The sequence below is a fragment of the Heloderma suspectum genome, chromosome 5 (genome assembly GCF_057233095.1).
Source record: "Heloderma suspectum isolate Gila_16-S chromosome 5, 16-S_ref, whole genome shotgun sequence".
Classification (NCBI taxonomy): domain Eukaryota; kingdom Metazoa; phylum Chordata; class Lepidosauria; order Squamata; family Helodermatidae; genus Heloderma; species Heloderma suspectum.
This window is the reverse complement of record NC_139462.1, coordinates 77,973,811-78,000,874: the sequence shown is the minus strand read 5'-3', so window position 1 is coordinate 78,000,874 and position 27,064 is coordinate 77,973,811. Positions and strand designations below refer to the sequence as shown.

At 43.8% G+C, this 27,064-nt stretch overlaps 1 protein-coding gene across 1 annotated transcript in view; it reads right to left on the bottom strand.

Moving 5' to 3' along the window:
* GALNTL6 (polypeptide N-acetylgalactosaminyltransferase like 6) overlaps positions 1-24,495 on the bottom strand; it is a 345,089-nt gene extending 320,594 nt beyond the window's left edge. Inside the window, exon 1 of the mRNA XM_084860290.1 lies at positions 24,160-24,495. Within this exon, the coding sequence (XP_084716416.1) occupies positions 24,160-24,297 (138 nt within the window). The 5' untranslated portion in view covers positions 24,298-24,495. The remainder of the gene's footprint in view (positions 1-24,159) is intronic.
* Positions 24,496-27,064: the final 2,569 nt, after the last annotated feature.

Sequence of the window (27,064 nt, the reverse complement as noted above, 5' to 3'; positions counted from 1 at the left end):
CAAGAGTAGGCAGATCTCCTCTGAAGAAGTAAACCAGATTTGCTTGATCATTGTAGGCTAGAACATTGTAGGCGTTCAGTTAGATTCTTCCCCCATATATCACCAACTGTTGGGAATTTATGTTGGGCTGCCTTTACACCAGCAATGAAATCTACTCTTTATGCAGAACAAACCTATTTTGTATGCTGTACAAGTTAATGAAACTTTGATCATACGTTGCTATGATGGTTTCCATGTCAGTTTTTAGATACATCAAGTGACTTTGAGCTACTTTTTTTTTTTTTGCTGTATGCTTTGCACTTCTTTATTTTTATAGAGTACGTTCTTTACTTTATTTAATGATTTTCCAAGTTCTAGTTTTATATTTTGCTAGAATATTACCATTTCATGAGCGGTTTGATTGTCACTTTAGCGTGCTTGAAAGCATTCTGCAAACTAACATCCATTCAAGCTTGTCATTCATTTTGTGTACATATCAAAGGCAACTTAAATTGTAGTCATTTATCAGAAACTAGAAAATAGAAATATACTCTTTCCATTGTGGAATTAATGTGTGTTGTTCATGCACACTCCATGATAACGAGCAACCATCACTCCTTGTAAAATGCAATCTAAAATGTTCCAAGACGCAAAAAAAATGCAATGCTGCAATAATAATCTTCTGCAGTCAAATGAATACCCAATCAACAACTAATAAAATGAGTTGAATTCGTTTTCAGAAATAGTTGGTGGTATGCAAAAAAGTAGGAAGATGGGATTCCTATTCCAACAACTGACATGATTTTCCACTAGGGCAGTACTGCCCGCACACCCACCACTGGGCCTGAATCTACACATAGCAGTTATACCGGTATCATACCGGTATCATAACTCTTAGTACACATGACACCAATGGACACCAATAGTTATGACAGCAGTATGATAACGGTATAACTACTACGTGTAGATTCAGCCTAGGGCAAACTAGCTCTTCCTAAAGCAACTAGAAATGGGCCAAATGCTTGTTTCCAGAACAGGACAGGACAGTAGAACTAACAGAAAGGAGCTCCGCCGGCCTGCCCCATTCTGGAAATAAGCCTTTGAGCTTGTTTCCAGGGGTTGCTCTAGGAAGCACTAGCTTCCCATTGCACTAGCAGCAGGTCCCGCTGGTGCAACACAAACAGCGGAGGCACAGCGACAGTATTGGTACTGCCCTTTAAACATGTTGTACTAACAAAAGGCAAAGAGGCAAAGACAGAGTGTATATTTACGATAAATTAAAGCAGATTAGTTACTTCTTAATGCTCTTTAACCATCCCGTTGCACTTACAATCAAGGTGGTTCATGTGTGATAAAAAGAGAGATTTTTTCCCATGCTCTTAAAAGCATGATTATGGGTGAAATGGGATTCTAATCTTATTAGATAATTGTGTATATGGAGCCAAGAGGTATTAACTATTCTGGATTAATTAAATTGGAGTAGAAGGGTGTGATGTGAAGGCAACCACTCAGCTTTTTTTCCAGAATATTGTAGCAATATTGCTTAGTCAGGCTTCTATTCCCCCACCCCTTTAAAACTGACCTCCTGTGAAAGAAAACTATGCCAATAAAACAGGGTAGTTTATTTATTATTTGGGTATTATTGAATAATCTAAAGAACTATAAGCCAAAGACAGAACATTCTCAGAGCATACAACATCACTTAACTCCAGTGTTATCACTACTGATGGCCTTTCACTATCCTAGGGCTCCTTCCAGCATTATGTTAGAAGATCTCCACCAAATGTGGTGTAATGTGGTTAGACTTGGAGATGGGAGACTTGGGTTCAAACCCCAGCTCTGCCATGCTGCCATGAAACTGAGCAAGTAACCATGGAGGGATTATTTATTGTACTTATATGCACCTTTCCTTCAAAGAGCTCAGAGTTGCTTACATAAGTTGCATAGATGGTTTCCCAATTAGGCAGCCTGCAGAACCTGACTTCCTCAGCTTCCCCAGCAGAACTGTTAGCATGTGCCTGTAACATGTTACAGCTAACATGCACCTTTCAGACCAAGCTCTGGGCTACCATAAAATGGGTTAACTTCAATAGGATGGTCAGTTATGCATCACCAAAAAAGAGGGAATGCATCACCAAAAGAAGAAGATACAGAAGTTCATAAAATCGCCATATGCTAATTTTGTATGTATAGATGCAAATTTGGAATTAATTCTTCCAATTTAAAAGAAATACAATGCATCTCACCAGAGTGGAGAAGATGATCTGTGTGCCTGTTCTGTCTGCTGCCTAGGTGCTAACTGTTGGTGGACAGCTTATAGAATCATAGAATCATAGAATAGTAGGGTTGGAAGGAGCCTACAAGGCCACTGAGTCCAACCCCCTGCTCAATGCAGGAATCCAAGTCAGAGCATCCCCAACAGATGGCTGTCCAGCTTCGTCTTGAATGCCTCCAGTGTGGGACTGCCCACTACCTCCCTAGGTAATTGGTTCCATTGTGGTATTGCTCTAATAGGCAGGAAGTTTTTCCTGGTGTTCAGCCGGAATCTGGCTTCCTGTAACTTGAGCCCGTTCTTCCGTGTCCTGCACTCTGTGATGATCGAGAAGAGATTCTGGCCTTCCTGTCTGTGACAACCTTTCAAGTCCTTGAAGAGCGCTATCATATCTCCCCTCAGTCTTCTCTTCTCAAGGCTAAACATGCCCAGTTCTTTCAGTCTCTCTTCATAGGGCTTTGTTTCCAGTCCCCTAATTATCTTTGTTGCCCTCCTCTGAACCCTCTTCAGTTTGTCTGCATCCTTCTTAAAGTGTGGTGCCCAGAACTGGACACAGTACTCCAGATGAGGCCTAACCAGTGCTTAGTAGAGGGGAACTAGTACTTCCTGGGATTTGGAAGCTATGCTTCTATTAATGCAGCCCAAAAGAGCATTTGCCTTTTTTGCAGCCACATCACATTGTTGGCTCATATTCAGCTTGTGATCGACAACAATTCCAAGATCCTTCTCGCTTGTACTGTTGTTGAGCCACATATCCCCCATCTTGTAACTGTGCATTTGGTTTCTTTTTCCGAGGTGCAGAACTTGGCATTTATCCCTATTAAATGTCATTCTGTTGTTTTCTGCCCAGAACCCCAGTCTATCCAGATAACTTTGAATTTTGTTTCTGTCTTCCAAAGTATTAGCTATCCTGCCCAATTTTGTGTCATCTGCAAATTTGATCAGCATTCCCTGCACCTCCTCCTCCAAGTCATTAATCAAAATGGTGAAGAGCACTGGGCCCAGGACTGAGCCCTGAGGTACCCCACTCATTGCCTCTCCCCAGTTTGAGAAGATCCCATTGATAAGCACTCTTTGAGTCCAATTCTGTAGCCAACTGTGGATCCACCAGATCATTGTTTCATCTAGCCCACTTTGAGCTAGTTTGCTCATCAGGATATCATGGGGCACTGTGTCAAAAGCTTTGCTGAAGTCGAGGTATATTATGTCTACAGCATTCCCACAGTCCACAAGGAGGTTACTTGATCAAAAAATGAGATCAGATTCATCTGGCAGGATTTGTTCTTGACAAATCCATGTTGGCTTCGAGTAATCACTGCATTCTTTTCAAGGTGCTTACAGATGGATTGCTTTATCATCTGCTCCGGAATTTTCCCAGGGATTGATGTCAGACTGACTGGTCTGTAGTTCCCAGGTTCCTCCTTTTTGAAGATAGGGACAATATTAGCCCTCCTCCAGTCATCTGGCACTTCACCTGTCCTCCATGATTGCTCAAAGAGAATAGACAGCGGTTCTTCTGCCAGTTCCTTTATTACTCTAGGGTGCAGTTCATCTGGCCCTGGAGATTTGAACTCATTCAAAGTAATTAGGTATTCCTGGACCATATGCCTATCGATCTCAAGCTGCAATCCTGCCCCTTCAGCCTGTACTTCGCCTTTGCCAGGGGGGTCATAGACCCTCTTTTGGGAGAAGACTGAGCCAAAGTAGGAATGGCGCACCTCTGGCTTTTCTTTGTCATCTGTTATCGTTTTGTCATCCTTATTTAATAGCTGAACCACCATTTCTTTCCTCTGTCTTTTACTATGCACGAGCTGAAGAAAGCCTTTTTGTTGCTTTTAGCATCCCTCGCTAACCTCAGCTCGTTCTCAGGTTTAGCCTTCCTGATGCTATCCCTGCAATTCTGTGCTATCTGCCTGTACTCTTCCTTAGTTGCTTGGCCCTCTTTCCACTTCCTGTATGTGTCCTTTTTTGTTTTCAGGTCTTCTCTAAGCTTTTTGTGAAGCCACATTGGCGTCTTCTGTTGTCTTCCACCTTTTCTTCTTGTTGGAATTGTTTGTAATTGTGCCTTGAGAATTTCCTTTTTTAAAAGCTCCCACCCATCTTGGACTCCTTTTCTCATTAGAGTCGCTTGCCATGGGACCTTACTGATCATTGTTCTGAGTTTATTAAAAACTTCAAGGCTGCTGTTCTCCCTCCTTATTATACATTTCTTGGAATGGATGGCCCTTCAAATAGAAGAATGTCCTCTGTAAAGGAGGACACATGGCCTTATATACACTGCCCTGAGCATCTTGGGTGGATGGGTGGGTGGGCGGGCTTGCAGATGTAACATGCTGTACGGTACAGAGCATGAAAGCAGAAAACAAAGGAAAAGGGGGATGCTAGCAAATAACTGTGTGAAGAAAAGGAGCACAGCAGTGAAGAAATGTGGATGTTAGACCTAAGAATCTGATGCTGATTAGAATCTTCCCTCCCCCACCCCCGCAAACCCAAATTTTGGCTTTCTTGAATCAAATTTGGAAGTTTGTCCTCAAGTGGAACACTCAAGAAATTTCAAGGAAAGCCAAAAGGCATTCAATAAGACAAGCGGAATACTTGTGGAGATTTCTCGATAGCCCTAGTGTTCATGAAGATAGAGTCTGTGCAGAAATGAATGAGTGCAGTGATGTGTTCATAGCAGGGCCAGTCTGACAGGCAGCTGAGCTTGCCTGCCTAAGGTGGCAGATTTTTGTCCATATTTAGTTTATATGATATTTTACCACCATGGAGGTGGCGTTTGGATTTTCAGCCACCAAAGTATCTTGGGCAGTCTCTAAATCACAGCAAGAGACAAGTGTTTTATTTCCATGGCTTACAGTGCACCTGTATTTTCTCCTTCCTATATTTCCACATCTAACATGTATTTTGCTTTGTCAGCACACTTAGGTTTAAGTCAGGATGACTGGTATATTCTAGTTGTGTGCATATTTTGCTAGATAAACTTCAAAAAATAATCATAATAGGTCAGTAGGGAGGGGCCATGGCTCAGGGGCAGAGCATCTGCTTTGCATGCAAAAGGTCCCAGGTTCAATCCCCAGCATCTCCAGGTAAGGCTGGGAAAAATCCTGCCTGGAACCTCAGAGAGCTGCTACCAGTCAGTCTTGACAATACTAGGCTAGATGAACTAAGGGTCTGACTCAGAATGTCAGCCTCCTATGTTCCTATATTCCTCCTATGTTCCTATATTCCTCCTATGTTCCTATATTCCTCCTATGTTCCTATATTCCTCACCCTCCCATGAGACCCAAACAGCACAATCATATTAGTGTACGTGATAATACCAACCAAACGGCAGCAAGCATGGCTGGATTTACACAATTGCAGTCCATGCATATTTTTATTCTGCATAGACGTTTGCCCACTTTCCAAGCAGAATTTGCAAGGCAAACCATACCATTTTCCAAAATGATAAAAATATGCTAAGATCAATTCCCAGTTATCTAATACACATCACAGTGGTTTCAGATGTGAAAACTACTAGTGCAGACCAGATCTCAGGAACCCTCCTCCCAAAAGATCTATCCCTTCTTTTTCTAACTGAAGGTGACTTTCAGATAGATTCTTCTCTCTCTCTCTCTCTCTCTCTCTCTCTCTTTCTTCTTCTTTTTTACCCCATAGGCATTCTTGTTGAGAGGTCCTACATATCACAAAAAAATCAAGTGTTTCACAATTTTCCAGTAATGCCTAGGTGACATAACTAAGCAATATTGACAGGGAAGGAAGTGTGTCAATCAACAAAAAGTAAAAGAAATCCTAACTTCAAAGCAACATTTTTGGTTCATTTGATAAAAACCCACACAAGCAACCCCAAGGACAGACCTCAATGACGTGAAATTCGCTGTCAGGTTGTGAATGGATCAAAATCATGCTTTAATAGTCACATTTTAAGAAAGATAAAATCCCATTTCAAGAAATGGTTTAATTAAAAGGTGGGTAATTTAAACAAAAAGAACTTCAGGAGATTTTCAGTTAAGATTCCTTGAGCTCATCTGCAATGAGAGGAAATGTGATTAAAACGAGAAGCTGCACAAATCTTTCTATTTCTCTAAATTACACTGGAGGGGTGTGTGTGTGTGTGTGTGTGTGTGTATGGATATGAGACAAGTCCAATAAAATCTTTACTTTCTCTTATGTGGAAAAGACTTCCACATAGTGTATTCTTCAGATAATTCATCAGTAATTGTTTGTCAAAATGTGTTCTGGGGTCAGGCCTCTATTGTAAGTGCATTAAGATAAAAGATCATGGAGTTTACCATGATGGAGCAAACGAGTTTGGTCCTGAACCAGCAATACCATCTGGATAGAGGATACTTCTGTTGCCTCCCTTCATCTGAGCAAACATTATGTATTTTCACAAGTGACACTAGCCCTATTCAGGTGTTTTGCTATTGTGTAAAGTAAACATGCAAGAAGAGAGATTGCACTAACTCTGCTCCCTCTGTTGTCATGTTCATCGTCATGTTCATCATGCTCTACATGTGGAGAGTGACTCTCTAAAGAAGAGAGCCTCCTGTATCCATTTAGAATACTGGAAAATCACCATGGAGAGCCTCCACAGAACATGTGCAGAGCTTCCCATGGACCCAGCAGGAGGCCCTCTTCTTCAGAAAGTCACCCTCCATGAGTTCAGGGCAATAAAAATGATGGAGAAGGTGGGCTAGCATGCTTCCTCTCCTTGCATGCTTACTCTACATTGAATCAGAATGCTTGAATAGAGATTATTAAAATGTCTTTATCAGTTTATTTTGTTTCATTTCTATCCTGGTTTCCTCCAAGAACCCCAGGGAGGTATACATGGAGTTCTCATCTAGTCTTCTGTCTAGGTATTGGTTATGCCCAGACATTCTGGACCCAACTATGGGGAAATTTATACATTCCCTAACTGGCCACTACCCTTGCCAGCATTACAAGAAAGCGGTACACGCAACCCCCCTCAGGCATTCACCTTAACATGTGATGGGGTAGTGGAATCACACCAGCCACACCTCCTCTGGTCCAATCAGCCACAATCAGACTTTACATTTGTCCTGAAGTAGTCAAACGACACCTGGAATTACAGGCAAGCATGGTCTGGGAGAACAAAATGAAGCAGGACATAGGCTGATAGAATTTTGCCAAGACAACTCACTGTGCATAACAAACACTCTCTTCCAACAACCTAAGAGACGACTTTATACATGGACTTCACCAGACGGTCAACACCGAAATCAGATTGACTACATCCTTTGTAGCCAAAGGTGGCGGACATCTATGCAGTTGGTAAAAACAAGACCTGGAGCTGATTGTAGTTCAGATCACGAACTTCTTATTGCACAATTTAGAATCAGACTAAAGAGAATAGGGAAGACCCACAGATCAGTTAGATATGAGCTCACTAATATTCCTAATGAATATGCAGTGGAGGTGAAGAATAGATATAAGGGACTAGATTTAGTAGATAGGGTCCTGGAAGAACTATGGACAGAAGTTCGCAACATTGTTCAGGAGGCGGCAACAAAAAATGGCCCAAAGAAAAAGAAAACCAAGAAGGCAAGGTGGCTGTCTGCTGAGACATTGGAAGCAGCCCAAGAAAGAAGGAAAGTAAAAGGCAACAGTGATAGGGGGAGATAGGCCCAATTAAATGCAAAATTCCAGAGGTTAGCCAGAAGAGATAAGGAATTATTTTTAAACAAGCAATGTGTGGAAGTGGAAGAAGATAATAGAATAGGAAGGACAAGAGACCTCTTCCAGAAAATTAGAAACATCGGAGGTAAATTCCAGGCAAAAATGGGTATGATCAAAAACAAAGATGGCAAGGACCTAACAGAAGCAGAAGAGAGCAAGAAAAGGTGGCAAGAATATATGGAAGATCTGTATAGGAAGGATAACAACATCGGGGATAGATTTGACGGTGTGGTCAGTGAGCTACAGCCAGACATCCTGAAGAGCGAGGTTGAATGGGCCTTAAGAAGCATTGCTAATAACAAGGCAGCAGGAGATGACGGTATCCCAGCTGAACTGTTTAAAATCTTGCAAGATGATGCTGTCAAGGTGATGCATGCCGTATGCCAGCAAATTTGGAAAACACAAGAATGGCCAACAGATTGGAAAAGATCAACTTATATCCCCATACCAAAAAAGGGAAGCACCAAAGAATGTTCAAACTATCAAACAGTGGCACTTATTTCACATGCCAGTAAGGTAATGCTCAAGATCTTGCAAGGTAGACTCCAGCAATTCATGGAACAAGAATTGCCAGATGTACAAACTGGGTTTAGAAAAGGCAGAGGAACTAGAGACCAAATTTCCAATATCCGCTGGATAATGGAGAAAGCCAGGGAGTTTCAAAAAAAAAAATCTATTTCTGTTTTATTGACTATTCTAAATCCTTTGACTGTGTGGATCATAACAAATTGTGGCAAGTTCTTGGTGGTATGGGGATCTTGTCTGCCTCCTGAGGAATCTGTATAACGACCAAGTAGCAATGGTAAGAACAGACCACGGAACAACGGACTAGTTTAAGACTGGGAAAGGAGTATGGCAGGGTTGTATACTCTCACCCTACCTATTCAACTGAAGGAGTTAAAATTGCTGGAAGAAACATTAACAATTTCAGATATGCAGATGATACCACTTTGATGGCTGAAAGCGAGAAGGAGCTGAGGAACCTCATGACAAAGGTGAAAGAAGAAAGTGCAAAAGCTGGGTTGCAGTTAAACCTCAAAAAAACCAAGATTATGGCAACCAGCTTGATTGATAACTGGCAAATACAGGGAGAAAACGTGGAGGCAGTGACAGACTTTGTCTTTCTAGGCGCAAACATTACTGCAGACGCTGACTGCAGCCAGGAAATCAGAAGACGTTTACTTCTTGGGATGACTGCAATGACAAATCTTGATAAAATAGTGAAGAGCAGAGACATCACACTGACAACAAAGGCCTGCATCATTAAAGCAATGGTATTCCCCGTAGTAACCTATGGCTGCGAGAGCTGGACCATAAGGAAGGCTGAGCGAAGGAAGAGAGATGCTTTTGAACTGTGGTGCTGGAGGAAAATTCTGAGAGTGCCTTGGACTGCAAGAAGATCAAACCAGTCCATACTCCAGGAAATAAAGCCAGACTGCTCACTTGAGGGAATGATCTTAAAGGCAAAACTGAAGTACTTTGGCCACATCATGAGAAGACAGGATACCCTGGAGAAGATGCTGATGCTAGGGAAAGTGGAAGGCAAAAGGAAGAGGGGCCGACCAAGGGCAAGATGGATGGATGATATTCTGGAGGTGAAGGACTCGACCTTGGGGGAGCTGGGGGTGGCGACGGCCAACAGGAAGCTGTGGCGTGGGCTGGTCCATGAAGTCACGAAGAGTCGGAAGCGACTGACTGAATAAACAACAACAACAGGTGGATAGAGCTTCTCCACACAAGGGGGACCTTGACTGGGCCAAGTCCCCCCTTGTGTGGCAGAGTTCTACACGAATGCACTAATACACATGTAAAGTCCTGTCCCACACCAGCAAACACGTGGGCAGCGGGGAAGCATTTCTGTTGCAGGTATGTCAATGATGGGCAGGGGGGAGTGAATGCATGGAAGGCAGAGAAGCATTTTCATCATTGCTGTCAGGCAGCACACATCATCATTAGGGGATGGAGCCACACTGCCACGGTCCTATGTTTTCCACCTCCTATGTTCTTTACATACGTTAGAGGAGGAGTATAGAGATATGCACTAGCATTTTTCATACTTTTCAGGTATTGTTTGCAATGGGCCACTGCCATTAATACTATTAAATAAAACGTATGAATATGACCGAACGTACGAGATAGTTATTTATTTTCAAATTTCAGTCCCTAGGATGTGGTTTTCAATTGGAATTATCTGGTGGAGTAACAATTTCCTGTTTTCTCAGAACACGCATGGTCCTAAAGTTGTCTATTAACAGCCACCATTTCCATATTTTATTTTTGCGACAGAGAGCATCCATGCTCTCAAACTTGGATGCAGGGCCTCCCCTGCACCAGAAGAGAAAAGGAACAGGCTCATACAAATAATGTAATATCCTTAAATGTGCATAAGTGCGTCACTGTGCAGGCTCGGGACATAGAAAACCCAATTTAAGCACAAAAATACTGGTGCTGTAGATATAAAAGAATGCACACAGGACGAAAGCACAACAGTCATTTTTATCCTTCCAAATATGCTCTGTTTGATAATATCCCTGCAAATTAGTAAGCATTAAATTAGCCACAGGAGGGCTCCCTCTAGCAAAACCGAGCACCACAGAAATTTCTTGTTAATGAATAAAAATAATAATTTGCACTCTTCAGAAGTAATCAAGACTCTTACATTTTAAAAGTTGCTTGTTCTCTGTGGTACAGTCACACAACTGCAGGTTTAGTTTTAAATACCCGCACTCTGTTGCAGATTTGCAGTGCCTCTACAAAGCCTGTACACATTTTAGCACCACAGTAGTGGCCTAGGATTTATCCAATGTTAATCTAATTACAGTCCCATTCACTTAAATGGGTCTACTCTAAGTAGGATTCACATTGGATACAACCCCTGATTCTTACAAATAGCATCTGTTTGAGCTCATATGATGGATGCTCCTCCTCATATACACACACAATTAAGAAAAAAAAATCTAAGCACACAAACAAAATTAGCATATCAAGGAGAAGGCTAGGCTAAAACCCTAAGTCCCTTTTTTAATGTGCAAGGATATGGAAGGCTCTTAAATCTTGAGACTCTAAAGTGGAACAATCCAGATTCAAGTTGATCAATAGACAATGTGGTATGCCTTGTCCATACAATTAAACTCATGTTGAGCGACCTCTTGATTCCAAAAGCATGTGAAGACCACTGCTTGATGGAGGGTTGTTGTCTCTTTTATAAGAACTAGAACTTCGTAGGAGTCAGAATAGCTATACCATATGGCTACACTACGAATGTCTATTTTGAAAATAACTGCAAAAAGAAAGGAGGCAGTTAACACAAAGATGACTATTTATTGTCCAACATAATGATAAAGCCATCTGTGCTTCAAGCTCTTGCACCCCCAACCAAGGAGCAATCTATAAAGGCAATATCAGAGTTGGTGTAATATAGCAGCTGAGAGTAGTGAGCTGTGAAATCCCATGTTCAATTCTCAAAAGTAAGGCAAGGCTTTTTTCAGCCTCAAACATCACCACCCACCACCACCCCAAATATTTTACTTTGGGATACTTTTACACTGGGATATTATTCTGAAAGTTACTGAAATGATGCATGTGAGGTATTTTGAACACTCAGAAAACAGGGGCATTCTGAAAATTGGGTAAATTTTCAAATCGTGTTTCAGTTCTCACAAAGGGCATGATAGCAGGGACTACAGACATTAATCTAGTCCACAGAAAATGTCATCATTCTATTAAAATTGTTAAATGAGTTGGTTCAGAGAGTTAAAACATTATTAAAGTTTAAATACTCATTAAGAAGTTAAACGCTCATTAAACCCCACCCCTCAAAAGAGGAACAAACTTTAGAAGCCCCTGAATTCTTCTCTGGCTGGGATTCAAATCCAGGCCAGAGAAGAATTGCTGGCTGACAAATGCAAAGCCAGGGATCATGTCATCCAGTCATAGAAGCTCACTCCAGGTCCCAGGGGTCTCTGAGGCTGGAGATTATATGGTCTGATAGAGCAGTCAGTGCATGCGGTTCCTTCCACTCTGTTTTTGGCCTGCTGCCTCTTACTTTTCTATCCTAGAATGTAATGGGCCAGCATATATAGTTTCTTAGGAATTCCTCAACTGAAAGAGACATTTGGAAAAAGAACGTCTCTCTGGTGAAATTTAGACCCCCAAAGGTGTTAGAATTTGGCACCATCTTTCCCATAATCCTTGGACTGTGGAGAGATAAGGAGTGGGATAGCTAAAAAGAGGATGACTCAAACCTGCTCATGGGTAGGAGGAAAGTGAGTTGGGTGACGTGGGCATGCGCATCAGCCCCACCCCCAATGTCCTGGCACACCCAGCTTCCATGTGAAAGTCTGTATAGAGCTCTGTAAGTGGGTTCAGCTGAATGGACTTATAGAGATGCTGTGATCACGAACCCTAGCTCATCAGGGTTTCCAATCATGGAATCTCTGTGAGAGCGTTTAGCTCAACATGCTTACAGAGCCCTATGTAAACTCTGGCACGGTGAGCAGACAGTCGGCGATGTGGGGACATTGGGGGAGGCACTTACGTTCGTACCCACATCTCCCTATATCCTTTGTCGCTACATGCAAGCAGGCAAATGCCTGCATGGGGCTTCAGTCAACAAGGTGATTAGATTCCAGGAGACACAGTGAGGGCCAAATTAGACATGATGCTAAATGGGTCATTAGTAACTATGCCCATTTAAAACAAAACACAACATTATTCCCATTGAGAACTCAGCTTGCAAGAAGGGGAGATTTAACCCTTTCCTCCCTCTCCACATCTGCTATTAGCCCTGGATGGGAACCTCCCATTGGTGCTACTGGGAAGTTCCCTTCTGTGGTGAACAGCAGGCAAGAGGGTGAGATTTTTGTGTGAACTGTGGCAGGGAAGGAAACCTCCCCTCACTATGCACTATGGGACTCACAAAAAATGTGGGTCTGCATGCCTGATATTGATGCTTCATTGAAAAAAAAAACTGATATAGTTGCTAATGATTCATTTAGCATCAAGTCTAGTTTGACCCTGAAAATGGAACTACGCTAATGGACCAAGTAGGAGTAAGAAGAGGAACACTGGAAACAATCACTATAGTTAATAGTTTAGCAAAATAAAAATAAAAATTAAGTGACAAAAATAGGAGAAAATAAGCTTGTAGCAAATAGGTATTGAGATGTATAATACTAATATACTTCCTCTGGTTGGTCCTATTTCTAGTCAAGAAATTCAATCACAAGAAGATTTCGCCACCCACCTACCTTTGTAATACTTAGCACACGAGAGGCGCTGTAGGTGAAATTACATTCTGTTATGTCATGAGGAATATCTTTTGTATGCTGCTGACGAGCTAGATGGAATAAATGTAGTAAAACTCATTAGAGATGCACTGAAAGAATACTTTCAAGGTTACCTAGCCATTATTAAGAGTGACTGCCAAATTAAGGGGGGGGGGGAGTGCTAAAACAAGAGAAAAAGAAGAATGCTATTATGAGAAATAACTTAACATCTGAAGACCCTGCCTTGGGAATTTGCCAGGCAGAGATCTGCTAAGGCATTTACATTCTTTTATATGAATGTTCCGGTAACAAACAATATGACAGAGAAAAAGAGACAAAATAAAGTAAAATAAACTGTACAAAAAATTGTAAACAACTCAAATACACCAATCGGAATTTACAAGGCTGTAAAAGGAAAGACAGTAAACCATACACAGTTAAGTTCCTTGGGCTTTCATAGTGTAAAAAGAATGACTGATTTATAAAGAATAGGAGACAAGTTATTTACTTTGAAGTTTCATATTCTGTAGTATGTGTTGTTACTTTACTACCAAACAAAATTGTTAATGAGACCAGATTTGTTTGTGTGTGCTTTTTAAAAAATTGTTACATAGAATTAGGAGGGGCCTACAAGACCATCGAGTCCAACCCCCTGCTCAGGGCAGGAAGCCTGATTCCCAGGTGGTCTCCCATCCAAGTACTAACCAGGGCTGACCCTGCTTAGCTTCCAAGATCAGACAAGATCAGGCACATCCAGCGCTTTGCTCATTTCCATATCATGCAAGAATCCTGATCTTCAGACTATTTTTCCTCTGAACGTATAACCTAACACACCATGTCTACCTTAGCATGTTTTAAAGAAGAGCCTTGTTGGATCAGGCCAAAAGTATGTAGGGTAGCTGCATCTTTCCCACCATGGCTAGCAAGATACTTCCAGGAAACCCATAAGCTAGCCATCAAATAGCTCTGCTGTTTGCATCAACTAGTATTCAGAGACATACTTCCTCAGAACCTAGAGGCTCCATTTACTTAACATAGCTAATAGCCATTGATAGTCTTATCCTCCATTAAATGGTCTAATCCTTCCTTAAAGCCATTTAAGAACATAAGGAAAACCATGCTGGATCAGACAAAAGGTTCATCTAGTCCAGCATTCTGCTCACACATTGGCTTATCAGCTGTCTGTGGGAAACCCACAAGTAGGATATGAATGTAATACCACCCTTCCACTCATGTTCCACAGCAACTGGTGTGCATACTGCCTCTGATACTGGAAACAGCATATAGCTATTTAGGACCAGTAGCCATTGATAACCTTATCTTCCATGAATTTGTCTAACCCCCTATTAAAAAAAAAAAAGGTAAAAGGTAAAGGTGTCCCCAACCAGTCGTGTCCGACTCTAGGGTGTGGTGCTCATCTCCATTTCTAAGCCGAAGAGCCAGCGCTGTCCGAAGACGCTTCCGTGGTCATGTGGCCGGCATGACTGAACACCGAGGTGCACGGAACGCTGTTACCTTTCCCGCCGAGGCGGTACCTATTTATCTACTTGCAATTTCTTGCTTTCGAACTGCTAGGTTGGCAGAAGCTGGGACTGAAGATGGGAGCTCACTCCGTCACGCAACACTCGGGTCTCGAACTGCTGTCCTGCCGACCTTCCAGTCTGCAGTTCAGCGTCTTAACCACTAAGCCACCGTGGCCCCAACCCCCTATTAAAGCCATCCAAATTGGTGGTCATCACTACATCTTGTGGTAGCAAATTCCATAGTTTATGCATTGTGTAAAGAATTACTTCCTTTTCTCTGTCCTAAATCTCCCAGCAATCAGCTTCATAGGATGACTCTGGGTCCTAGTATTATAAGAGAGGAAGAAAAATGACAGCCTATCCAGTTTCTCCACACCATGCATAATTTTGTATACCTCGTCTCTACCATGTCTCCCTATTCTCTAAGCTATACAGTCCCAGCTGTTGTAACCTTCCCTCACAAGGGGGATGCTCCAGCCCCTTGATCATTTTAGTTGCCCTTTTCTGTACTTTTTCCAGCTCTACAATATTCTTTTTTAGGTGCAGTGACCGGAACTGGACACAGTATTACAAGTGTGGCCGCACCATAGAGTTGTGTAAGGGGAGTTTGATCTTGGCAGTTTTATTTTCAATTTGTTTCCTAACATGGAATTTGCCTTTTTTCAGAGCTGTTGCATTAAGCCAGTGACCTTATCCACATTGTATGAAGAAGTACTTTTTGTGTGTGGTATACACACAATATCTACTGAATATCTACTGCAAATCTCCCTCTTTCTCTGCATAATTGTAATATCTTTAGATTGCCCCTCTGCTTGATGAATACTTGAGGTGATGTACAATAAAACCAATAAAATACAAAACACTTTTAAAACTAGGAATTAAAATATATTAACAGCTTGGCAATGTCATTGTCACCAGCTGTCTAAAGGACACTAAAGAGGAGTTTAGCCTAAGTTCCACAACAAGGTGCTGCTACACAAAAAGTCCTGTTACAAGTACCCACCAACCTCAGCTCTCTAGGATGTGGGACGTGCAACGTGGCCTCAGATGATGAATGCAAACTTTGGGCAGGGAGAAGGTGTTCGCAAAATCTCAGAATGCCATTAGATCAGCGGTCCCCAACCTTTTTGGGACCAGGGACCAGTCCGTGGAAGACAATTTTTCCATTGACTGGGGGGGGGATGAAGCCGGGCCACAGTAGGGATGTGGGAACCCCCCTTACCTTGGGGCCAAGGGGGAGCGATCTGTCCGTCCCTCCCCCCCGGAATCCTCGTCGGCCTTGGACTTGCCGCGGAGCTGCCTCCGACAGGGGGAGGACTTCTAACCTCTGGGACGTAAATGGTGTCTGCATAGCGGACGCCATTTACGTCCCTGTTCTTTGCAGTAATAGGCTATTACTGCAAAGAACAGGGCCGGAGCCAACCGGCAGCTCCACGGACTTGCCGCGGAGTGGAACCAGCTAGGGCCGGCGAGGATTCCGGGGCAGGGGGGAGGGATGGATCGCCTCCCCTCCGGGGATCCAAGGTAAGGGGGGGGGGTTCCCACAGCCATACTGCAGCCCGGTCCCTAACAGGCCACAGACCGGTACCGGTCTGCAGTCTGGGGGTTGGGGACCCCTGCATTAGATGGCTCTAAGTACACCAATGTTATGACAGAGAAAGAAAAATAATTATCTCCATACAGTATAAACCTCTATCATTTCCCTCCTTAGTTGCCTGTTTTTAAAACCAAGAAGCCCCAAACACTTTCATCACAGAGAGAGTCCCTTGATCATTTTGGTTGCTCCCTTCCGCACTTTTCCCCCAGCTCCTTTTTGAGATAGGGTGACAAGAACGGTACGCTGTATTCCAAATGCTGCTGCGCTATGGATTTGAGTAAAGGCATTATGACACTGGCCATGTTATCTGTAAACCCTTTGGTAATAATCCATAATATGGAATTTGCCTTTTTCATGGCCACAGAGTTGATATTTTCATTGACTTATCTACTACGATGTTAAGGTTTCTTCGCTGATTAGTCACTGCTGGTTTCGAGCCCATAAACATAGAGTGGAAGTTATTTATTGTTTACTTTTTGCCCAGTGTACACCATTGATCCTCATTTGCCATTCCATTGCCTACTCAGATGGTTCCAAGAGATTCTTTTGGAGCTCTTCCCAATTTGGGTTGGATTTCCAGCACCCTGAATATTAGGGCGGGGGGGGGGGGCATCTGCAACCCTAGCTACTTCCCCTGTCTCCATATCATTTCTCTACAAGTTCCATAGCCCCGGTACAGGTCCTCGGGGGACACTGCTGCTAACTTCCCTCCACTGCAATACCCATCCATTTACCTCTAACCTCTGCTTCCTGTTATTTAACCAATTACTGATCCATACCTTATTTAACCACTTGCTGCTCTTATCTCCTTGACCGCAAAGTTTATTCAGGCAGGCACCTTCAATGAGCGGTTTTGTCAAAAGCTTTTAGAATGTCCCAACCAGTTCATCCCTATCTTCAGGTGTGTTGACACTCCCACAAATCAGGCCCACCTCTAGGTACTTTGGTACCCTGGTGGTAGGGATGTTAGAAAATTCCTCCACGGATTTCAGTGAGGCAGAATGCACTGGCATTCGCCCCCCTGAAACCCATGGTGGAACGGCCTCCCACCCCCTGCCACCCCGTGGAATCCCCCTGGGACGAAGCTTACCTGGGGCAGATGTTCCAGCAGTGGCTCCAGTGGTGGTTCCAGTGGTGGCAGCTGGGCTCTCGTCCAGCTGCTGTGGCCACAAATGGCGGCTGCCATAGCAGCCGCCATTTGCATTCTGCCCGGCTGCCGTGATAGGCTGCTCTTTTGTTTGTTTGTGCTGCTGCTCTTTCCGTGATAAGCTACGTAAGTATTTAAGTAGTCTATTACGGTAAAGGCAGCCATGCAAATGGCAGCCGCGACACCATTTGTGTAGCTGCCTTTACCGTGATAGGCTATGTAAATACTTACGTAGCCTATCACGGAAAGCGCAGCAGCGCAAATGGCATAGCGGCCGCCGTTTGCGCCCGTGCTCTTTGCCGTGATAGGCTATGTAAATACTTATGTAGCCTACCACAGCAGTCTGGCAGGATGCAAATGGCGGCTGCCATTTGTGGCTGCAGCAGCCAGCCGTGGCCAGAACTCCAGCTGCAGACGGCCCTGGCCGGCGGGTCCTCGGAGCCGCCGCGGAGCGGAGCCGGCCAGGGAGAATTCCAGGGGGAGGGACGGAGCGCCTCCCCCCCCCACCGTGGATCAAAGCTGCGAAAAGGTAAGTGACTTTCGTACATCCCTACCTGGTGGGCATGCCACTACCACCACCACCACCTCCCTCTGTTCTCTCCCCAGGCCATGCCACTCTCTTCACCAAGACCACCCTAGCCAGCACCACTCCCATTCTGATCTGACATCCTCGTTTTCTACATCCATCAACCTCCTCTTTTTTATTCTCCTTCTGCCTGCCGCCCCCTCCATGCCACATTTTGAGGGATCTTTCTTTAAAGTACGGCATTTTGTGTGAGGTGGCCTTTGAAATTGCCTGTGCTACCATGGTACAGGCAGTCTTCATAGCCACCTCAGCCAGAATGCCTCACTTTAAAGAAGGACCCCTCACAGTGCTACATTTCACCCTGGCCGGCTCTCTGGTGAGCTGTGTCAGCTGCTTTGTGTGGCTACCATGGCTTTCCAGAGAGCCTACCTGATCTCTCACTCTGGGAGATTCCTCAGAGTTACAGATTGGGCGGACAGGCTCACTCACTCTCTGGGAGGGCACTGATGTGTAAGCAGACAGCATAGGGGAGGAGCTGGAGTGCCATCACCACCTTCAGCACCCGAGACAGAATTTGGCACCCAAGACAGCCACCCTCTTTGCCTCACCCTAAGAAATGGCCCTGCCCCCCGCAAAAAAACCTCCAAAAGGCTGGTGAGGCAGGAATACCTTTTGCAGAAGCCATCCAGTTTTTTCCTCAGCAAGGGTGGTTTTCTTGCTTTCATCTAAATTACCCCCACCACTTTCACCACTTTTAATTTGTATGCCTCTTTTCATAAAAAGTGTCCAAAGCAGCTCACAACATAAAAACAGCAACAGAAGAATGCATATTAGTACATCAATTGCAATAATATATCATTACAACAACTGAAACAATTCACTTCACTAATATTAACATAACATTTTAAATTAATTAGAAAATGGGCAATATCAACTATTAAGATACAATATCAGCTTATATCAGTAATACATAAACAAAAGAGAAATACACCAACCTTTCCACTACATTGAGGCATTAACAAACACACAACCAATAACCATTTCCCACCCCAAAATGCCAAATGCCGGAAACAGCAACCAAAACAGTTGTTCTCTTCCAAGCCCCACTCTCTCCTTCTTGTTCAGTTTTTAGGGCTCCAACAGAGACTTGGGGTGTGGGGGTGATGTTTAGTTTCTTTCCCTATGGTCTAAATGTTTCTGCTACGCACGGTGGATGCTAATGGGTCTGTATTTTCCTGGGTTCCCCTGGATCCTTGTTAAAAACAACAACAACTTAGAGATATGATAGCTAATTTCCAGTTCTCCACTAAGGATGCATGTTTTACTGACAATTATTATTGGTAGAAGATCAACAATTTTATATTTGAGTTCTTTAAGAATTATTGGGCTTATGCCATCCAGTCATAGTCACTTGTTAGTTTTTAATTTGTCAGTTAGCTCTAAACATTCATGTCTTGTCACTTCTATCTACCTTCTTCAGATGCCCTCTGGGCATGATTCCGACATAGATATCTGTCCTAATATTTTTCATATGAAGGCTGTGATGCAAAGAATTCATTCAGCTACTCTCCAACTTCACTATTCTCCTTCAAAAATCCTTTCAACCCATTGCTGTCTAATGGGACTTCACTGGCTACTTTCTGGTTTCCAGTAATTTTAAGAATAGACCTCTTGTTGATTGTGATGAATTTTGACACTGCTTACCGTTATCTTTGCCCATCAATGGCTCAATCAGCCAGCTATCATTTCTCATTCACATATATATATATTTCATGCAGCAAAAGATACCAATTACATGAAGCAGACAGTGTCCACGAAAACTTATGTCAAAATAAATTCATTCATCTTTAAGGTGCCATGAAACTCTTCATTGTTTTTGCTAAATAACAGGAACACTGATGGGACACAATCAGTTTCAGGTGGATGGATTTTAAAAAATCTGTTCCATCTGTGTTTAGTGGATTGTCAGGTGTCTTTCATTCCATCATCAGCTCATTGATGGAAATGGATTTTCTCAATTTCTTGAACTTTCATTCACATTAAAAAATGTGAACTGGCACAAATGAAAACTTTCACAAATGTGCACTTGCACAAATCCCCCCCCCCGTGCATTTTCACACATTAGCCTGTGGGCATTTGGGATTGGTAGTTTTTAATTTTTACATATTTTTGTATGTCTAAATGTGTGTCCAATTCCAGAAAGTTAAAAAAATATGGTCCCCAAGTCCACAGAACCCACATGACTTGGAAAAAGCCAGCGTGCTGCAGAATCCACAGGCTGGATTCACAGAAATCCAATCTCACTTGAATCTGTTGTAGATTTCTCTGACATCCTTACACTTGAGTGATAAGCGACACACAACCTAGATCATGATTCCTGATCAGCACAATCCTATACATGTCTATGGAGAAGTAAGTCCCACTGAGTTCACTGAGTACCCTGGTAAGTGGGTAAAGGATTGCAGCACTAACGTCCTATGATATGCATATGTTTGCTTCCACAATCAAATTTGAAGACATCTGTCTATAAAAATGCATTTGCAAATAGAAGAGATTCATAAAGTTTTTAGCCAACATGTCAAAAAGCCACACCAGAGTGTAATGCACAAAGTGGCTGATGGTTCTTCTACATAATTACATTGGGCAAAATGGCATGAAATAAGATGTTAACTCTAGTGCTGCACTGCAAACATGATGGCTACTTGTAATGGTTGTCAGAATATGCCACTCCTAATCCAGGCAATGTTTGGCATATTACCAATTTCTTTGAATCCTATCAGAGTACAATCCTCCAGGCTTCTACTCAGACGTGAGTCCCTTTTATTTAATTTAGGCTTACTCCCAAATAAGTATTGGGTATAGCATTGCAGTCTTAAATTGTACAAACAGTCATAAACAACTAAAATGCATTGCACTCTTTCTGAGGACTTCATAATGAAATCTCAACTGATATCTCAAAGTTGTGTTCTGCGATCTATTCTTATCAGAATGAAAAAAGGCATGCCATTTTGCGGAACTCAGATTCAGGGCCATTCGGATTAGAGTCTGTTCAAATTCTACAATTCTATACCGCCCAATAGCCGAAGCTCTCAGGCCAGTTTACAGACATTAAAAACCTTAAAAATACAATACTGAAACATAATATAAAAACCATTTACATACAACACACACACACACACACACACACACACACTTTTAACAATCAATAAGAAATTCCAGGACCTGTTAGAAATCCTATCATATGCTATCAAGTGCCTGAGAGTAGATGAACGTCTTAACCAAAAAGGTGACAGTACTGGCGCCAAGCAGGCCTCACTGGGGAGATCAGTCCATAATTAGGGGGCCACCCAATTTCAATGCGAATATATTTTAATGTTAAAGCTAGACATCATCTTAGTATAGTATACTACAATAGAAAAAATGATCCAGCAAATGTTAGCACCACTTCTTGAGACATATATTCCTGATATTTAAATATAAATGATATGATGCAAATATTTAGGGTCTTAAAAGCCAGATGTGTTGCATTCTAGCTCTTGCACATCTGTATGCCCTTTGGTTGTAGCACAGGACACATGAAACTAGTAATTTCTCTTGGAAAACACATGTTTTGCACACAAACTGTGCATTACTAAGCCTCACCCTACTCCCACTTGTTATAATAAATATATTCATTTGCACACTCATTCGGAAATTCAGCTACAGTCCTCTGAACAGATAATAATTTGTGGGGTGTTAAGCTCAGCTCAAACCATTTGATTAAAACTCTTCTTTTACTAAGTCATATGGACATGTATACTAAGTCCAGTGCTTGGGAAGTCATATTGCTTCTCAAGCAGAGCCAAGAATAAAGTTATGCAAGCAATGTGACTTCTAAAGACCTTATTAGCACTAATTTCACCCTACGTGTTCCAGCAAGTGATCTCTGAGAACTTTAGAGCTCATTCCTTCATTGTCAACGCATTGATTTTTAAAAGGACCACTTTTATTGTCACCCATTAGTTGCTCTGTATCTGAGGTTGCAATTCTGAGCTCACTTACAAGGGCATAAAGCCCCATTGAGCTTGGTGGGACTTAATGATTACACATGCTTAGGGTTGCCATATAAGTCTTTCTTCTACTCAAGATAATGTTTTAGGCTGCAATTCTATGCACACTTACCTAGGAGTAAGCCCCATTGACCACACCAGGACTTATGTCTGAGTACAAATGAATAGAATTGGGCTGACTGTTAACTAGAAAACCAAAACTCATCTATTAGTCACTCTAAAGTACATTCCTAACCCAAGAATTCCTTAAACCTACATTATTCTTACCGTCATATAGCCAAACTCTTACTTAAAGGAATATTATATTCTATGTCCTAAGGTGGCAATACAATACATACATACCTGAGAATAAGCCCTATTGAACACACTGGGAGTTACTTCCAAATAAACATGCATACAATGGTGTTGTAAAAGTCTTTAAAATCTTGCAGTGTTTTTAGGAAGAAAGAGCAGTCTTCTAAAAGAAGAGTGATATCTTATAAATGTAAAACTCTTTTAAAGTGTCGCCTTGATTCACAGCACTTCATAACTTTACTTAGCACATTAAAAAAAACTGTATAGCAATTGTCAACAGCAGGCTATCAATCAATAATTTGATGTGCATTAGCATGTCTTCTATTGACCAAACTAATTTACAAACATTCAATATGTGGAAGGGATATAATACACTTGAGCGATGGCCCTTGAAATTAAGGATATTAATATAACAGTGGATATATGGTGCTGCCTGATACATTCTGATGTAAGTGATAAACAAGCTACAAGATAAAACATTTCTATATTCTTACCTCCCTCAGCCTCGAATGTGTGTGAAATGTTTAAAATCTATAAGGAACATTTTGCAGTTAGGATCACAGCAATATCTGCAGAAGACATACAGCCTTTCCTATTTTATTAGTATCCATGATTTAAAGTTTTGCATTAAAGCAACTCTCTAAAAGGCTCTTATTTTAATGCAAGTCTTATTTTGGTTTATGAGCCATACATAAACTTAACGAGTTGAAAATTATGACAAAAAATATAGGTTATATTAACTGCTCTTAATCTCAGATGACAAAGAGGACCATAAACTAAAGATACTTAAGAGCACATTATGACATCAAGCAGAGAGACTGGTCCATGGACAGTGTGTGTGTGTGTGCGCGCGCACATGCCTTTCTATATAGAGTATGATCAGAGCAAGAAATATCCAGTGAAAAGGAGAAACTGGGCACTTAGAAGTGTTAGCTGAGTAATAGGGAATTGAAGGAGAGACAAAAGCAGGTTCTAGTAGGGGGAAAAAAAACAAACCCATAGAGAACTGTTTTGAATAGACTGGATGTTCAATTTGGCTGTAAGATACCCAGAATCAAATCCTCATTCAACTGAGAAGTTTCCTGGATGGCCCAGAGGGCTCATCTCTCAGATAACGTACCTCTATGGTTTGGTTGGAGGATAATGGAGATAATCATAAGGCACTTTGTACAATGAAAAGTTTTCCAGAAATCATTATCGACCCTTCTGTTTCCAGTTATGATGTGGTTATATTGATAAACCTTGGTTAATTCTACAACTGCATCATACGTTCTTATATTGATGCCACATTGGAGTGGATAGATACAACTGCATTCTACATATTAGAAAGCATAACAGAGTTCTCATCAAACTTCTTATAGACAGTTGCACCTAGGCACACACCCATGTCCAAACTTTGAGGATCAAGTTGACCCCTGCTACAGATAATGGACAGTATGTGTACTGGAGAAGTGGGGTTCATCTCACTCAGTCATCATTCACGGAAGTCCAATAAATTAGTCTCTCGCAACTTTCTCGCCCCACGACATACAGCCGCCCTTCTTCCAGGTCACCTTAATCAGCTGCACGAACAATACCAAATCCTCAGCACCACTACTTCCTCGTAGGCTCTTTCGAGGGTGTTCAGCATTCACACAGGAGGCTCAAGTTCAACGGATGCATCACTGCTAAGAGCCAGCTTTTTATAGCAACTAAACAGACGCGTTAACTCTCCACTTAACACACATACACACAGAGACAGTCAGATACACACACAGCTCTCTTTGCTCCCGGCCGCTTCGGATCTGATTCTGTCCACTTACCTGCTGCTCCGCTAGCATGGAGGATTTCACCAGGTGTTTCTCCCTGTACAGAGACCAGAGTCCAATGTTTGGCAGGAAAATCAGAGTCACCACGAACAACAACGTCATTTGCAGAAACCTTTTCTGTTTTCTCTTCATGGCCAATGGCAGTGGATGCTGGAGAAGGACCGAAGTGAGCGGTGCTTTTCTCTGCTTCCTTCGTGATGCCGGGGGGGGGGGGGGAGAGGATATTTCCTTTATTACCCCTTTTGTCTTCGCGATTCACCCCCAAATAGTGAGCGGAAACTTCAATCCCGTCGCCAGCTTGGTCACCCCTTCACGGGGGGAGTTTGTAATCTACGGATCCAAGGCAAAGACAAGGAGTTACCTCGTGCTAACCTCTGGCACAGCCTGCCAGCCACAACCATGCCCCGTCGTCCGAGGAAGATCCTAAAAGCCTATGGATCGATTCCCTCTCTAACCCCCCCCCGCCCATTCCCCCCTTCACACAAAACAACGGAGTCGATATGATTGGCCGCGGAGCTGCTGCCGAAGATCAGAAGTTACAGAGAGGAAGGGGGGGGGGCGGGTTGAATCAGGCAAAGCGGGCCGCCCAGTTCCTCAATCTACAGCAGCAGAATTTGGGAGAAGGGGGGGGGGAGTGAGGAGCAATTGGCAAGATCTTCTTTTGTCAGATCAACGATTCCTCCCGCTCCTCCCCTCCAACTAGCAAGAAGGGAGCGCTTGGCATTGGCGTGCCCAAGCTTCCTCCCGTCAAGGAAATGGATCACAAGGTGCAGCCTCACCTGAGTCCTCCTGGCACCGGGAAGGACTCCAGTTTGGAAGAGATCTTCAAACTCTCGCCAGCACGCGCGCTCTCTCTCTCTCTCTCTCTCTCTTTCTCACACACACAGACCCCTCATCTCACCCTCTCAAGAGCATCCCCCTTCCTTCCCCCGTCATCAGTAACCTCGCTGGCAGAAGGAAGGAGCCCTGACAGGCTACAGCTGGCATGACTTCGAATTCACACACACACACACACACACACACGGCGCGCCAAACATCAGACGGTCCCTGCTCGGAGACTTACCCTCCCCATTCAACAGCGCTAACGTGGGAGAGCCTACAATCGCACCGGGATGTGTGCGTGTGTAAAGCAGGGAGCGTCCGAGGGAAATGATTTCACACGATTACACTCATCTCGTTACCATTCTTTGTTTGGGGGGGGGTAGAATGCGTGGAGAGAGAGAGAAGGACGACGAGCAGGCGACCACCCCACCCTCGGCTCACCCAGCCGCCCCGCGTCAGAAGAATCGGAGATCATATATTAAAAAGTGGGCGAGCATCATCATGTGCGACTCCCTCTTTTCTCCCCCCCCCCGGCACAGCCACCTCTCCCCCCTCCTCAGTCGGATCTCTGCCTGCCTTGTCTTTCATCCGACAAATATTGGCTGGTGACTAACACGTGCAGCAGGAGATCTAATTTAGGACTGGGGGGTGGGGGTGGAGAGGTAGGGAGCCCCCGTCCCTTTCTCCCTCCCGAAGCAAGAGGGCGGGGGGAGCGCTTTCCCTAGGGAATCTGTGCCCGGAGAGCCGCCTCACCTGATCCCCCAGTCCAGAGCTCCACACCTCCGAGCAGGAGCCGGTGGGAAGAAGCAGCGGTTTGCTCCGGGGCTGCTGATCGTCTTCTTCTCTTGTTCCTTCATGATCAGTTGATCGCGGGCGGCCGCAGCAGCAGCAACGCAGCAGCAGCAGCTTCTTCGACAAGCCGCTCAGAAAGGCGGCGGCGTGGTGGGGGTGGGCGGGGGGGAGGGCTGGGAGAGAGGCGGCGAAGGACGGGAGAAGCTACTGCAGCCGATCCCCTTCCCGGAGGCGCGCGGGTCCCATTCCAGGCGGAGGAACGGCGAGGAGCCGGCGCGGAATTTCCCGGCGGCAGCAAACGCCCGAGGCCCCAGATCAGCTGTTCGCAGAACCGCTGCCTGCAGGTGAACAGGGAGCTGCAGCCCGAGTCGCTGAAGGCAGGCGCTGGAGGGGGCCTGGCGCGTCATGTTGCTGGGCTTCCCAGCGCAAAGTTGCAAGTTGGAGCCGAGAAGGAGGAGGAAGAATCGAACAGGACACGCCGAAAGAGAAAGAAGCCAGTTATTTCTTCTTCGCACCCTCGAAGCTCCTCCGGTCAGAAGGGCCCTGAGGAAAAGTGAGGCGTGAAGGTGGAGGGTGACCTGGAAGAGCCCCTGCCTCTTTAGAACAGCCTTCTCCAACCTGGACTCCTCCGGATGTTTGGGGCACAGTACAAGTCGCATCATCCCCAGCCAGCGTGGGGGTGATGGGAGCTGTGCTCTAACACATCCGGAGGACACCTGGTTGGGGAAGGCTGCTTTAGGACAAAGGGGCAGCTCGGAGCTGGGGCAATCTACATTACAACTTTAAACTGGTTTCAAACCGGTTTATCTAAAGGGATTATGCAGTTTGATGAGGGTACTGAGAATTCTTTGCTAGAGACCCCTGTCCCCCGCTCAAGCGGCCCCTCTTCCTAGAGCTACAGTTCCCAGAATTCCTGTATTTGGTAGCCGTAATCGCTAAAAACAGGTTTGAAACCAGTTTTTAAGTTGTAATGTAGATTGCCCCTAACTGCAAGGGAGGTGTTAAAACTATACCACTGAACTGCACCACTTCAGACTGCAGCTGCAGGTTCACATGGTGGACTTCTCCTCCCTGAGAAAGCAAAACAACCACCTCAGCTTCCATCTGTGCGAACCAGCTAGGCCAGGCCTATAATAGTGTTGACTGTACTAAAGACTAGAGGTTCCCAGAGACCAGGCAGAGAGTATAGTATCCTGGAGACCAGGGGTGGGGGTGGGGATGCAGCAAAATCAGTGCAATCCCCGGGGTGGAATTCATTCGTCCAACAATACCATTTTGGTCTTTG